General features: G+C 44.3%; 1 protein-coding gene across 2 annotated transcripts in view; it reads left to right on the forward strand.

Moving 5' to 3' along the window:
* Nucleotides 1-2,436: 2,436 nt before the first annotated feature.
* The window catches only part of CFAP299 (cilia and flagella associated protein 299), a 599,384-nt gene continuing 585,258 nt past the window's right edge, over nt 2,437-16,562 (forward strand). Inside the window, exon 1 of one of the 2 annotated variants that reach the window (XM_045073527.1) lies at nt 2,437-2,606. In XM_045073527.1, the coding sequence (XP_044929462.1) occupies nt 2,496-2,606 (111 nt within the window). In that variant the 5' untranslated portion in view covers nt 2,437-2,495. The remainder of the gene's footprint in view (nt 2,607-16,562) is intronic. The other variant, XM_045073214.1, reaches the window with a different exon arrangement.

Raw genomic sequence — 16,562 nt, forward strand, 5'->3', positions numbered from 1 at the left:
GAAGACACAGCTAGACTCATTGACTGAAAATATTTACATAATTGTTAAAATTCAGATGCCTTAGAGATTACTTCATCAAAGAGTTGTTTACCAAATAATAAATTTAATGAGGTTTTTCCACTGAAAATGCACCATCACAGTAGATCGTAATAGTATGACACATAAGCAATGACCCTGCATTTTCCTAAAATACAGGTCCTTATAATCCAAGTGCTATAGTTTAACGAACCCAAGATTTTCTAGATGCTTTACTGTTTCTTGAAAGGGATGACATCTTGATGGAGGAGGACCTCAAAGCACATGTAAATACCAAGAGACGCACCCCAGGGGCTTTGGCAGTAAGAAACGACTTTCAGTAGTGACTGAGCATCACTCAAAGCCATTTTTATTTTATCTTACTGTTTTTTTTTTTTTTTTAAATGGTAACTTAAATTTTTTTTTTTTTTAAAGATTCTATCCATTTATTTGACACAGAGACAACGAGAGAGGGAACACAAGCAGGGGGAGTGGGAGAGGGAGAAGCAGGCTTCCCACTGAGAAGGGAACCCTATGCTGGGCTAATCCCAGGACCCCAGGATCATGACCTCAGCCCAAGGCAGATGGCTAACCGACTGAGCCACCCAGGCGCCCCCTATTGTATCCTACGGTTATTCAAGGACATGATTACTAACTTTTCAAACCCTTCAACCTACTATTCAAAGCCTTCCTACTAAGTTTGTCCCTTCAGGAAGCTTCTTTTTCTCTACTCTTCTTAACTGCCCCCTCACAACATTAAAACAATGTGCAGCTTTCCCCTACACAGAACCTAATGTCTCTTGCCCCCCCATCTTGGAATATACATCCTTTCCTCCTGTTATTTATACTAAGTCTATACTCCCTTGCATAATCTGTTATTTTTTCTAATAAACCAACAATAACAACAAAAAAAAATCCATCTTCCATAATTAATTCCGTGTGACTCTGCAAACTCTATTCACCTGGGCTTTCCTGTGTGGGCAATCAGGAGTAATAAGCTGTGTTGCTGTTTTTATCTTTAAGATCTCCACCAATCTGTTTGGATTCACTCTGACTCTGTATTGCGAATAATGCTAATGCTACTTTCCTAGTGGATTTGTTGTCACGATTAAACAAGATAATGCACAGAAAGCAGTTAGAACAGAGCTGGCACATGGTAGTCTTAATAAATATTATACTATAGCAAATACTTGTATTTTCTGCATATAGTAAGTGGCTGAGACTTTTTGAAGCCTTTGCTGTGATCAGTTCACACAGAATAATGCTTCTTTCAGCAGAGACTTGAAGGAGTTACTTCTCTATTCTCTATCTCTATTGATAATAAAGAATATTGAGACTTATGTCCCTTGTCTCTAAGAACATCTTAGATATTAGATGACGTCAAGTTGCTGGTGGTTGTTAATGGTGGCACAATAACTAGTTAAGGAAGTAACCAATCTGTGGCACTTATGACAGTACTTGGCATGCAGGGAGGGTTCAATAGATGTTATTATTGTTGCTGTTTTGTCGTATTTTCTTTCTTTTTTTTTAAAGATAGGCTCCACCCAACATGGGGGTCCGACCCACCGCCCTGAGATCAAGAGTTGCATGCTCTACTGACCGAGCCAGCCAGGTGTCCCTTTTTGTGTTGGTGGTGTTGCTTCCGTATTGTGAGTATTTAGGATTTCCCTATCCTTTCTGTTCTTCTGAATTCAATGATTAAATCGCATTAAAAGAATTCCAAAATGCCTTTTAAAATATTTCAAGATATTTTCATTAATTAAAAAATAAGTCAGTGAAATCTTGAGATTGTTGTGTCTATATCACTTAAAATGTGTACACTGTGACACTCCCATTTTTGAGATGACCTTTTCAAACTGGGGAGGCTGACTGACCGCCCAGTATCTTACCAGGTGTTTTCATTAATTTTTTTTTTTTAGCTCATCTGAAAATCTTCAAAAGCAATTCAAGCCGTGGAGCCACTACCACAGGCTCAGTATTGCACTGCGTTAATTTCCAAATATCTGTAAAGTATTAAAATCTAATCGGAGTTCTAAAAAGGTTGGCCAGCTGTCGTGTTGATGACTTTAAATCCGTTTTAAAAATAAAAAAGTTTAAAAACAAGCACTTGGGGCCAAAAGAGGTCTTCAAAGATACTTGCACGGAATTCCTTCAGGTCGGGAAAGTCACACATTCCTCCCGTATCCGAACCGTCGCAGTAACTAGGCTTCCGGAGACCTCGAGGACGTGGCGACTCATCCGAGGCCCTCTCCCGCGGCCTCTCCGCAGGGCGCTGCCCGCAGGAACCGCGCAGGAGCCGGGCGCTCCCCGGGCATCCCCGCCGCGGAGCGAGGCCGCGCGGGGGCGGGGACTCGGGGCCGCGGGGGCGGGACTAGCGCCCGCGGCTGCGCGGCGGCTCCGGGACCGCGGCGGGGGGAGGGGGCGGTGCCGCGCGCCCGGCGCCGCGTCTCCGTCGCTAGGGACGCCCGCGGCCGGCGGCGATGGACCGGGACGACGGCGTGGACGCCGTGGACAACATCGTCACCCAGTTCAGCACCTACGAGGACTTCCTCGACTCGCAGATCACGACCGTGGACCTGTACTACCTGGAGGTAAGGGTCGCGCCCCAGAGCGGACCCCCCCCCCCCCTCCCGCTCCCCCGGCCCCGTTTCCTCCCAGAGCCCCCGCGGCGTGCGGGGGTCGCCCCCTGGCGGTGGACTCCGGCGACGCCAGGCTGCGCCGGTCCCCGACGGCCGCGCCCGCGCCCTCGCCCGCGCCTCCCCGCCCCGCGCGGCCTCCGACGGTGCGGAGCTCAGGCCCCGGGCGCGGCCAGCGGGAAAGACGCCCGCCGCGGGGGCCTTCGGTTCCGCGTGCGCCCGCTCGTGCCGCCCGGCCCTCTCCGTCCAGGGCCCTGTGAGGAGGGGCTGCGTGCGGACGCCCGGACACTTTGCGCCTGGCTCGAGCCCCGCCGCGCGGCCGTTTCTCTCCGCGGGGCCCGTCGGGGTCCGAGCGCCGAAGACGAGCCTGGCGGGGCGAGCGGCGTCGCCATTCCGCGGGGCCTCCGCTGCGACGCCGGGCGTCGGGGCCACCGCACACCGCTGGGCGCCGAAGCTTCGGGGCCCCCCGCGCTGGGGCCCGCGTGCGTCCGCTGCGACGTGCGCCCCCGCGGTCGTCTCCCGCGCGTCCGGTCCCCGCCGCCGCGCGCGGACGCAGGCAGGGGCTGGGGCCGGACTCCGCGTCCGCGACGGCGCCTTCTGCCCCTCGGCGCGCTGCGTTCCCGGACCCCGAAGAGCCCGCCGAGCCGGACTTCCTTCGAGGCCGCCCGCGCGGCGGGAAAGTGCGCGGCTCCTCGGGACGCGTCTCCGGTGCCACGGCCGGGATTTCCTCAGGGAGCAGCGGGCGGTGCGCGCCCCTCGCCGCCCGCCACCGAGGGGCCGCTTCGGACCGGTCCGTCGGGAATGACCGCCGGTGGCCCTGACGACGTGGCTTCTGCCGCAAAAACAAGCCTTTTGGTATTTTCTACGTTAGTCCGTCGGACGTCGCGAAGGCGTTGCCCCGAAGGCCCCGACGGAGGACCGGCAGGAGCGCGGCGGGGCGACGTTGCGTGCGGGGCGCGCGGGCGGGCGGCGGCGGCGGCGGGCGGACCGGGGCGACCCGGGGCGACCCGGGAGCGTGAGGCCGCCCGCGCCCGGCGGGGCCGGAGTGGAGCCTCGCCCGGAGCAAGGGCGCCCGCAACGTCCCGCTGCAGGAATCCGACGCTCACCAGCGCTGGGCAAGGGCTCGTTCGTGGGTCGGCGCGCTGGGCCGGTGACACGGGAGTCACGTCTGCGGGACCAACGTGGAGCCGCGCTGGGGCTGCTGCCTCCCGCACCTCCCTGGGAAGCCATGCGGACGGAGCCGAGGGTGAGGCCGGGGTGGGCCTTGTGGGTCGGACACGGAACCTCCGCTTCTTTCGGAAGTGACCCTTCGGGGCGTCGGGGGACTCTGCGACTCGAGTCCTGGCGTCGACGCGTTCGCCGCTCCCGGGGCCTCACGGACACGAGGGGACGCGCCCGAATTCCCGCCGAAAAGGGGCTGCGGCCCGGAGAGTATTTGCGCATGCGCGAGCGTCGCCCGGAGAGTATTTGCGCATGCGCGAGGGTCGCCTGGAGAGTATTTGCGCATGCGCGAGCGTCGCCCGGAGCGGGCTTGGACGTGCCCGAAGCACGCTCTGAAGAGTCAGTCTGAGAGCGCGTGTTTTACTGTTTTTCTAAAGATTTGATTGATTTATTTGACAGAGACGCAGCGCAAGCAGGGGCAGCGGGAGAGCGAGAAGCAGGCTTCCCGCTGAGCAGGGAGCCCGAGGCGGGGCTCGATCTCGGGGCGCGGGGTGCCGCCCTGCGCCGCACACTTGGCGACGGAACCGGCGGGGCTCCCGCGACAGCCCGATTTAGCCGGAACAGCCTAGAGTCCTGTGATTTGGGTTCGAATTCTGTATCGCGCTGTAAACGGGTTGAAACGCCCAGTTCCTCGTCTGCGCAGTGTAGGGGCCGGACGAGGGGACAGTCAAGGTCATGCGTGTCAAGTTCCCCGAAACGTCGGTAAGTCCGTCCGTCCGTCCGTCCAGGCGTCCGGTCTTCATCCAGGTACCTAGTACGTAAAGCTGCGGCGGCAGCCGTTGTAGGGTAGCGTCCACATTGCCGGGAACGTAAGATCCGTTCTACTCCCCTAACTTTATTTTGTGTTTATTTATCTTTTAAATATCTACTTCTTTGCGAGAGAGATTGAGGGAGCACAGCCGGGGAGAAGACCCCGTGTGCGCGAGGAGCCAGACGCGGGCTCCGTCGCAGGACCCCAGGGTCATGGCCTGAGCGAGGGCCGAGACTGGACTCCCCGAGCCCCAGCGCCCCATCGCCCCTAACTTCAGTACTGTGCTTACAGTTCAGTCTCCGTTTTCTTTATTCAGCAAACATTTTGCTGCGTTTGCAGGTGTTTGTTGACTTCCAGTTGTTCTTCTGTGACACAGAATATCATTCCACAGCGGTAAGTTTCCACCGATTCCGGTAGAAGCTAGTAACAAGGCTTCACATACGAAGTGACCGGGATACCTTCGGTGGACGCATTTGCTGGTCTTCACCCCCCACACGTGTGTCCCTCGAAGCTGTCCTCTGCAGGCCTGAGCCGGGCTCTTCTGGCCTTGTTTCCGCGGGCAGGAAACCGGAGGGCTCGGAGAGAGGAGTTGAGGAATGGGTTCCTTTCCCTCCTCCTACGGGTTGTGGGTTGGGACCGGCAGCTCTCTCTGTTCTGGGGACTGTTTCCTCTCGTCTCCTTTTCGGCCCAGTGGTGTTAATGACCTCCCACTGCTGCAGCCCAGCACACACTGCATCATCCTGTGTTGGTTTCTGTTAATCTTGGGATATCTTTGTAAGTTGTGCTTTTATTTTTTTAATCCTCTCTTTTGAGTGTCGCTTCTATGACCCTGACTTCTATATTATCATTCAACATCTCAGACCACTCTAAGGATGCAAGTCCTATACGTATATACTGACTGCAGTGTTTTCATGCGATTAAGACTGGGAAGGGAAGTAGCACACACACTAAAGTAGTAGGAAGGGGCACAGGAGACAAAAATGAAGACCTGCAGCAGTTAGCGATTTGCTGAGATGGAAAGGGGGAACGTGGTTAAGGAGAATAAAAGAGGCTCTTCATCCTGTGTCCGCGCTGCCTTGCTCATCTTACTGGCTGCTACCTACAAACCAAGACACATTTCTAACAGCAATTAGATTTATCTCTGCTAAACCAAATAACAGGATTTATTCTCAGAGTTAGTGGTACTTTAAACTAATTAAACCCAACTAAACTGATAGAAAACTACTTGAAAATTTTTAGCAGAATTTTTGCACCATGACTTTCCAGATTCTTTCTGGGTGATTCTTCCATGCTGAATAAACACAGTTCCTTCATTTCGGCTGTGGCTGCCACTGGCCACTAGAGAACCAAAAGGCCTATCGAATTGCTTTTCCCAGGTAAAGAATCAAGGGGTGTTTTTAGAATTGTTTTTAAATTTCCCTGACTAATGCATCCTAGTTGTGGCTAAATTACTTATAGAGATTAGCAGTGTGAAAGTTTTGTTTAGAGATCACTGTTCCATCATTTAGAAAATAGAAATAAATCACACAAATTAAATCTTAAAATTAAATTTTGCACACAATCTTAAAATTATTTGGCAGACACTGATTAAGTAAGATTCCAGGAAAAGTCCAGTAGCACAGTTTATCATGATTATACAGTAAGCCACCCAATAACCAACCAGTATTTATTGCATTTTCCCATATTTTTGTAGTATTAATTGGATCAGGTACAGAGTAGATGATGTTTCATATGAAATACCTTACTTCATATATTTCAGAATCAGCTGTACTCTTTTGTTGATTCAATGGGAAAAAAAAATTGACCTAAATTAACTATTCTCTGTAAGAGGAGTCCTACATTTTTCCTTAAGTAGGTCCATAGAGGTGCTTATCTCTAAATAAAAATACCTAATCACATCCTGATGATCAGGGGGTGACATTGAATCCAGAAGGCCACATCCACAGGACTTCTGAAACTTCATAAAACAAATTTTAAATGCTGTGAGCCTAACATCATTCTCAGTATCTCAACTGTGTCTCCAACAATTCCCCTAAAATCTATATTCTTTGTATTTAAAGTCTGTTTCCTTCATTTGGTACTTATATTGACTTGAAAAGGAGGAGACAAGTGGAGAAAAGGAAGGTCCCAAGTAGTGTGGAGAATGAGACGAGACGGGGGGCCTATGGCAAAATGCTGGAGAACAACCATTATTTAAGGTGTGGACATGGAGGTGGTGCTCACAAGGACAATGATAAGGGGATTCAGAAAAGTAGGAAGAAATAAGGAGAACGGGGTGATCCCAGAAACCAGGAGCACTTAGATAGCAAAACACCCTTGAGCAACATTTACGCAAAGCTAGGTGAGTGTTCTACGAACCCCAACAGTAAAGCAGATGGGGAGTAATCATCCATAGACATAACATCTAAAAAGGTATTGGCATCCACGTGGAAGAAAAGTAAAGATAACAGGACAACCGTAGGACCCTTAAAGGAGAAATAGCAAGATAGTCAACTTCTTTCTGTTCACTGGTAGTGGAATGGTCTACTTTGAGAACAGCAGCTGGAAGTGGGAGGGGTTTGGGCCGGTCAGTAGTCGGTGAGTATGGCAAGGTCTGAAGGTGCTACAGCAGTGTAGCCAGTGTGAACTCTTGAAACTATCTTCTGTAGCTGACTTGGGCAGCGTTCCACACTGGAGATGCTGTTGGAAGTGGAATCAACACTGAGCCAGATGGGGACAGTAGAGACAAGATTTGAAAGAGAAAGACAAAAGCAGGAAAGTAAAAGAAAAAAAAATCCAGAAAGCAAGTGCCAAATTTTTGAATACCATAGGGAAACAAAAGAAGAGGGAGATTCTGTAAGCCACAGTTTCTTCCACATGTTCAGGAGAACCAAAAGTGAGGTGTAGAGAATCACTGAGGTCAAAGCCCATTCAGAGTCTTAAGAGAAAAGAGTTGGTAAGGAGCCAAATAGCATCCTTAACCTCCCTAACAAAACCGTGACCTTTTTGAGTTCGATCTAAAAGACATTAAGAAATTGATATACACATGAAAGAGTTCAGAGATGATGTGACGGAATTCAGGAAATGATTAGGAAAAAGGGGAAATCTTGATAAATGAAAAGTAACTAGAAGGAACACGAGAATGGATCAGCAGAATAGGTGATATCCTAAAGAAACAGATGTTTAAAAGGAAAATGTTTAGTTAAAAAAATAAGAGATAAAGGATTCAAGCAAAATTGACAATTATTGAAGATAGAACATGGAGCATACAGATAATATGAGTCCCTGAAGAAGTGAATAAGAGCAAGGAAGCAGACTTAACCCTAGAAACTATCATTCAGAATTTTCTTGAAAGAAACAGCAAAAAAGATTCAAAATGACATATGAGAAGAATACACTCTGGACCTGTGAATTTAAACCAGGTATGACCAAGATGTATCTAGTAAAATTATGCGAACTTTATTTTTTAAAAGATTTTATTTATTTATTTATTTATCAGAGAGAGAGAGGTGGAGTGTGAGCATGCTGGAGTACAAGCAGGGGGAGTGGCAGGCAGAGGGAGAATCAGGATCCTCGCTGGGCAGGGGACCCAACTCTGCTGAAGGACTTGATCCCAGGACTCTGGGATCATGACTGAGCTGAAGTCAGACTCTTAGCTGACTGAGCCACTCAGGCATCCAAAAAAAGTATATGAACTTTAAAGAAAAAGACAAAAAGTCATTTGGACTTCAAGACATAAACAGACATGACTTACAGGTTAAAACAAATGAAATTATCATCAGACTTTTTAATGTTTTAGGCAAGAACAAATTGGGATCACTTATTTAAGATGCTCAAGCAAAGAATAATTGAGCCAAGGATTTTATATCCAGCAAATATGAATTTCAGATGTAAAGGTCACAAATTGTTGTCAATATGTAATAATCCAGTTTTATGATGGGTCCTTCCTCATTAATGTGTTACAGAAAGAACACTAGAAAAAAAAAAAACTAAGGTGATATCAACATAGGGATTGGTAACATTGAGCATCCACAGCTGCTAATGTCACAAAGGGAGAAAAGCCAATATTGGTACATGAAAGAACAAAACACTACTAACCAACTTCTTAACAGTTTAGGTTTGAAGACTTCAAACCTAAATCTGATCTAGTCTCTGTGTGCAGCCGCTAGTTTGCAGGGTACAGAGAAGGCAGAGGAACACACTGAATGGGACTGTAGATGTACAGTCAGCAAGACCAGGTAGTGGGAAACTCTAGATCAAACCTCGTATGTTCTTCTTATATAGGTAGCTGTAAGTTAAGAGAAATTTAGAAAACACATGACATTTTAAAAGGTAGAGAAGACTAAACTGGTATCTTTGGGTTATATGGTTGGCTGATAAACCTATAGAGAAATGCAGAGAAGTGATTACTATAAAAGTCAGGAGAGCAGCTACTTTCAGGGGGAAAAAAGGATAGTAGTTAGGAAGCTGTACATGAAGGAGCTCCTGAAATGCCTTCCAGAGTTTTATTTCTTGAATGGTGGTTACAAGAGTGTATGTTATAACAAGGTTAAACTCTGTTCATCACATCTCTTTGTTTGGGTTTCTGTATCTGTGTTTTATTTTACAATAAAAAAAATTTAAAAAGCTACTGATTGACCAAACAACTGTAAGAGAAATCTTTAATGTTGGATATAATAACCAAAGTGGTAGTTTTGTTGAAAAACCGCAACAACATTTATCAGTAAATAATCAGCTAATTAATCTGTTCTGAGTATTCAGTTTTCTAGGTTTTGGCATTAACAGTGATGGTTGAGCAGAATTTAATTGCTAAAAGATGCACAGAACCCACAATGACAATCCTTACAAATCTAGAGTTTATTACAGAAAAGGGACACAATATTAGCAACAACATTACAGTAAAACAGTGCACCATAGCCAAGCAAGCAAGGGGTCAGGGAGGCTAAGTGCAAGTCCATGCTATAAGCAGAATAGAATTATATGTCCTTAAGAAGGAGAATAATATGCCAGAAACACCTGGTATACCACTGGGTTCTGGTTAAGAAAAAAAAAAAAAAAAAAAGCAGCTGGTCATGGAATCAGCAAAGGGCCATGGACTTGGAACTGCCCATAATGAGCTGAGTTCTTGGGGACCCACCAAGTCCTGAGGTCAGGCAGACCCAGCAACAATGATTAGCTGGAGGTGTAGTACATCTGGAACAGAGCAGGACAGGGAACAAAGCGGGTGTGCCAGCTGCATAAGCAAGTCTAGATCCCAGCTTTTCAAGGCTAGTAGACATGCATCTTTTCCTCAGCTTACATACATGGCTATGTGGAGACTTTCTTATAACTGGCTACAAGAGGAAGGAAAAGTCCGAGCCTGGTGTGCAAATGAGCCATTTGGTATGTGGGTGGAAATTGAAAATGGACAGTAGCTGCAGTATCGCTTTGACTAGGTCTTTAAAGATTGTGGGAAGACAGAATCTTTCCAGAGGTCATCTACTTTCTGTGACCACAGAAGCGGTTCACAGTTAAACTAGATAAGGACTGCTAGGCAGTGGTAGATGCCAGAAGCAAATGTGCTTGTTCATGTGGAAGTGGTCACAATGCGCCTAGCACAGACGAGGCATACACAACCAGGCAGACAGAAAGACATGGCCAGTTGTGGTCAGCCTGCCTTTTTCATTTACCACCTCTGTGCCGCCACAGTGGGCCCATAGAAGAAGGGACTGTGGTGGCAGAGGTGGAGCTCTGCAGGAGCCCCGCAGCATGTGTTCCCACTTACCAAGGCCAGTCTAGCTACTGTGACCTCTGAATGTCCAACATGTCAACAATCCAGGCCAGCCCTCTGCTGAAGCACCAGTTCTCAAGGTAAACAACCAACTGCTTGGTGGAAGATTGACCATGGCGGACCCCTTCCTTTTCGGAAGGGCGGGCAATTCAATCTGATAGGCATAAGCATATGTGGTATAGTCACATGTCAGCTATCCTGTCCAAGTCCTAATGGAATATTTTCTTTTTTTTCCTTTCAGTTGTACTGAGATGTAACTGACATAGAGCACTATATAAGTTTAAGAGGTAAAATGTAATGATTTATTGGCATGTATTGCGAAATGATTTTTGCAACAAGTTAACACTCATTATCTCATATAGATATAAGAAAAAAAGTGCTTTTTTTCCTTGTGATAAAACTTAACATTTTACTCTCCTAGAAACGTTTAAATATGCCATACAGCAGTATTTATTTTAGTTAAAATGTATAGTATATCTCCAGTACTTATTTAACTTATAACTGGAAGTCTGTACCTTTTCACTGCTTTCATTCAATTTTCTCACATCTCTGATCTGGTAACCGTATATCTGATTATGAATTTTTTTTGTTTGTTTTGTTTTTAGATTCCACATATAGGTGATATAGGTGATACCATGAAGTATTTGTCTTCCTCTGACTTATTTTACTTAGTATAATGCCTTCAAGGTCCATGCATGTTATGTGGTCTCCAGTAGCAGGATTTCTTTTGTTTTGTGAGATTAAGAGTCTCTTACGGTTTGTCTCCCTCCTGATCCCATCTTGTTTCATTTTTTCCTTCCCTATCCCCTAAGCCCCCCTCTCAAATTCCTCATATCAGGGAGATCATATGATAATTGTCTTTCTCTCATTGACTTATTTCACTCAGCCTAATACCCTCTAGTTCCATCCATGTCATTGCAAATGGCAAGATTTCATTTCTTTTGATAGCTGCATAGTATTCCATTATATATATATATATATATATATATATATGCCCACATATATACATATATATACACACACATACACACACACACACACACACACATACATATATACCACTTCTTCTTTATCAATTCATCTGTTGGTGGATATCTAGGTTCTTTCCATAGTTTGGCTATTGTGGGCATTGCTGCTATAAACATTTGGGTGCATGTTCCCTTTTGGATCACTACATTTGTATCTTTGGGTAAATATCCAGTGGTGTGATTGCTGGGTTGGTCATAGGGTAGCTCTATTTTCAACTTTTTGGGGAACCTCCATGCTTTTTTCCAGAGTGGCTGCACCAGCTTGCATACCCACAAACTGTAGGATTTCCCTTTCTCCACATCCTTGCCAACATCTGTCATTTCCTGACTTGTTAATTTTAGCCATTCTGACTGGTGTGAGATGGTATCTCATTGTGGTTTTGATTTGTTGTTTCCTGATGCCGAGTGATGTGGAGCACTTTTTCATGTGTCTTTTGTCCATCTGGATGTCTTTGCAGAAATGTCTGTTCATGTCCTCTGCCCATTTCTTGATGGATTATTTGTTCTTTGGGTGTTGAGTTTGACAAGTTCTTCATAGACTTTGGATACTAATCCTTTATCTGATATGTTATTCATGAATATCTTCTCCCATTCTATCACTTGTCTTTTGGTTTTGTTGACTGTTTCTTTTGCTGTGCAAGAGCTTTTGATCTTGATGAAGTCCCAATGGTTCTTTTTTGCCCTTGCTTCCCTTGCCTTTGGTAGTGTTCCTAGAAAGAAGTTGCTGCATCTGAGGTCGAAGAGATTGCTGCCTGTGCTCTCCTCAAGGATTTTGATGGATTGCTGTCTCACATTGAGGTCTTTCATCCAATTTGAGTCTATTTTTGTGTGTGGTGTAAGGAAATGGTCCAGTTTCATTTTTCTGCATGTGGCTGTCCTAATTTTCCCAACACCATTTGTTGAAGAGATTTGTCTTTTTTCCATTGGTTATTCTTTCCTGCTTTGTCAAAGATTAGTTGACCATAGAGTTGAGGGTCTGTTTCTGGGCTCTCTATTCTGTTCCATTGATCTATGTGTCTGTTTTTGTGCCAGTACCATACTCTCTTGATGATGACAGCTTTGTAATAGAGCTTGAAGTCTGGAATTGTGTTGCCACCAAATTTGGCTTTCTTTTTCAACATTCCTGTGGCTATTTTGGGGTCTTTTGTGGTTCCATATAAATTTTAGATTTGTTCTATTTCTTTGAAGTAAATTGATTGTATTTTGATAGGGATTGCCTTAAATGTGTAGACTGCTTTAGGTAGCATAGACATTTCCACAATATTTGTTTTTCTAATTCATGAGCATGGAATGTTTTTCCATTTCTTTGTGTCTTCCTCAGTTTCTTTCAGGAGTACTTTATAGTTTTCTCAGTACAGATTCTTTGCCTCTTTGGTTAGGTTTATTCCTGGGTATCTTATGATTTTGGGTGAAATTGTAAATGTGATCGACGCCTTAATTTCTCATTCTTCGGTCTTGGTGTTGGTGTATAAAAATGCAACTGATTTCTGTGCTTTTATATCCTGATACCTTACTGAATTCCTGTACAAGTTCTAGCAGTTTTGGACTGGAGTCTTTTGGGTTTTCCACATATAATATCATATCATCTGCAAAGAGTGAGCATTTAGATTCTTTGCTCATTCAGATACCTTTAATTTCTTTTTGATGTCTGATTGCTGAGGCTGTGACTTCTAGTACTATGTTGAATAGCAGTGGTGATAGACATTGCTGCCATGTTCCTGATCTTAGTGGAAAAGCTCTCAGTTTTTCCTCATTGATGAAGATATTCACTGTGGATTTTTCATAGATGACTTTGATGATATTGAGGAATGTACGCTCTATCCCGGCGCTTTGAAGAGTTTTGATCAAGAAAAGATGCTGTACTTTGCCAAATGCTTTTTCAGCATCTATTGGGAGTATCATATGGTTCTTGTTCTTTCTTTTATTAATGTATTGTATCACATTGATTGATTTGCTGATGTTGAACCAGCCTTGCAGCCCAGAAATAAATCCCACTTGGTCCTGGTGAATAATTCTTTTAATATACTGTTGGATCCTGTTGGCTAGTATCATTGTGAGAAATTTTGCATCTGTGTTCATCAAGGATATTGGTCTGTAATTCTCTTTTTTTGATGGGGTCTTTGCCTGGTTTTAGGATCAAGGCAATGCTGACTTCATAAAAAGAGTTTGACAGTTTTCCTTCCATTTATATTTTTTGGAGCAGTTTCAGGAGAATGGGTATTAATTCTTCTTTAAATGTTTGGTAGAATTCCCCTGGGAAGCCGTCTGGCCCTGGGCTCTTGTTTGTTGGGAGATTTTTGATGACTGCTTCAATCTCCCTACTGGTTATAGGTCTGTCCAGGTTTTCTATTTCTTCCTGGTTCAGTTGTGGTAGTTTATATGTTTCTAGGAATGCATTCATTTCTTCCAGATTGTTAAATTTGTTGGCGTAGAGTTGCTCATAATATGTTCTTATAATCGTTTTATTTCTTTGGTGTTGGCTGTGATCTCTTCTCTATCATTTATGATTTTATTTATTTGGGTCCCTTCTCTTTTCTTTTTGATAAGTCTGGCCAGGTGTTTATCAACCATTAATTCTTCAAAGAACCAGCTCCTAGTTTCGTTGATTTGTTCTCTTGTTTTTTTGGTTTCTATTTATTTCATTGGTTTATGCTCTGATCTTTATGATTCTCTTCTCCTGCTGGGTTTAGGCTTTCTTTGCTGTTCTTCTCCAGCTCCTTTAGGTGTAGGGTTAGGCCATGTACTTGAGACCTTTCTTGTTTCTTGAAAAAAGGCTTTTATCACTACGAATTTTCTGCTCAGAACCGCCTTTGCTGTGTCCCACAGATTTTGAACAGTTGTGTTTTCATTATCATTTGTTTCCATGAATTTTTTCAATACTTCTTTAATTTCCTGGTTGACCCATTCTTTGTTTAGTAGGATGCTCTTTAGCCTCCATGTATTTGAGTTCTTTCTCACTTTCCTCTTATGATTGAATTCTAGCTTCAGAGCATTGTGGTCTGAAAATACACAGGGAATGATCCCAATCTTTTGGTATTGGTTGAGACCTGACTTATGACCCAGGATGTGATCTATTCTGGAGAATGTTCCATGTACACTAGAGAAGAATGTGTGTTCTATTGCTTTGGGGTGGAATGTTCTGAATAGATCTGTGATGTCAATCTGGTCCAGTGTGTCCTTTTTGGTCTTTATTCCTTGTTGATATTTTGCTTGGATGATCTGTCCCCATTTCAGTGAGAGGGGTGTTAAAGTCCCTTACTATTACTGTATTACTGTCAATGTGTTTCTTTGATTTTGTCATTAATTGGTTTATATAGTTGACTGCTTCCATGTTAGGGGCATAGATATTTAAAATTGTTAGATCTTCTTGTTGTACAGACCCTTTGAATAAGATATAGCTTCCTTCCTCATTTCTTTTTATAGTTTTTGGCTTAAAATCTAATTGATCTGATATAAGGATCGCCACCCCAGCTTTCTTCTGATGCCCATTAGTATGGTAAATTGTTTTTCACCCCCTCACTTTATTTATTTATTTTTAAAAAGATTTATTTATTTTCTAAAGATTTTTTTTCATTTTTTTAAACTTATTTTCAGCGTAACAGTATTCATTGTTTTTGCACCACACCCAGTGCTCCTTGCAATCCGTGTCCTCTCTAATACCCACCACCTTGTTCCCCCAACCTCCCAGCCCTCGCCCCTTCAAACCCCTCAGATTGTTTTTCAGAGTCCATAGTCTCTCATGGTTCACCTCCCCTTCCAATTTCCCTCAACTCCCTTCTCCTCTCCAACTCCCCTTGTCCTCCATGCTATTTCTTATGCTTCACAAATAAGTGAAACCATATGATAATTGATTCTCTCTGCTTGACTTATTTCACTCTTCCAGTGTGAAGAGTCTTCAGTCCCGTCCATGTTGCTACAAAAGTTGGGTATTCATCCTTTCTGATGGAGGCATCATACTCCATAGTGTATATGGACCACATCTTCCTTATCCATTCGTCTGTTGAAGGGCATCTTGGTTCTTTCCACAGTTTGGCGACCGTGGCCATTGCTGCTATAAACATTGGGGTACAGATGGCCCTTCTTTTCACTCCATCTGTATCTTTGGGGTAAATACCCAGTAGTGCAATTGCAGGGTTCTAGGGAAGCTCTATTTTTAATTTCTTGAGGAATCTCCACACTGTTCTCCAAAGTGGCTGCACCAACTTGCATTCCCACCAACAGTGTAAGAGGGTTCTCCTTTCTCCACATCTCCTCCAACACACGTTGTTTTCTATCTTCCTAATTTTGGCCATTCTAACTGGTGTAAGGTGGTGTCTCAATGTGGTTTTAATTTGAATCTCCCTGATGGCTAGTGATGATGAACATTGTTTCATGTGTCTGATAGCCATTTGTATGTCTTTATTGAAATAAAATGTATCCAAATTGGCAATGAAGAAGTCAAACTCTCTCTTCGCAGATGACATGATTCTTTATATGGAAAACCCAAAAGAGTCCATCCCCAAACTACTAGAACTCATACAGCAATTCAGTAACGTGGCAGGATACAAAGTCAATGTACAGAAATCAGTGGCTTTCTTATACACTAACAATGAAAATACAGAAAGGGAAATTAGATAATTGATTCCATTTACTATAGCACCAAGAACCATAAGATACCTGGGAATAAACCTAACCAAAGAGGTAAAGGATCTGTACTCGAGGAACTACAGAACACTCATGAAAGAAATTGAAGAAGGCACAAAAAGATGGAAGACCATTCCATGCTCTTGGATTGGAAGAATAAACATTGTTAAAATGTCTATACTGCCTAGAGCAATCTATACTTTTAATGCCATTCTGATAAAAATTCCACCAGTATTTTTCAAAGAGCTGGAGCAAATAATGCAAAAATTTGTATGGAATCAGAAGAGACCCCGAATCGCTAAGGAAATGTTGAAAAACAAAAATAAAACTGGGGGCATCATGTTACCTGATTTCAAGCTTTACTACAAAGCTGTGATCACCCCCTCACTTTAAATCTGGAGGGGTCTTCATGTCTAAAATGAGTTTCTTACAGACAGCATATTGATGGGTTTTGTTTTTTTGTCCATTCTGATACCCTGTGTGTTTTGATTGGGGGCATTTAGCCCATTTACATTCAGAGTAACTATTGGAAGATATGA

Source organism: Mustela putorius, unplaced genomic scaffold (genome assembly GCF_011764305.1).
Source record: "Mustela putorius furo isolate JIRA1106 unplaced genomic scaffold, ASM1176430v1.1 tig00000040_pilon_pilon_pilon, whole genome shotgun sequence".
NCBI lineage: Eukaryota > Metazoa > Chordata > Mammalia > Carnivora > Mustelidae > Mustela > Mustela putorius.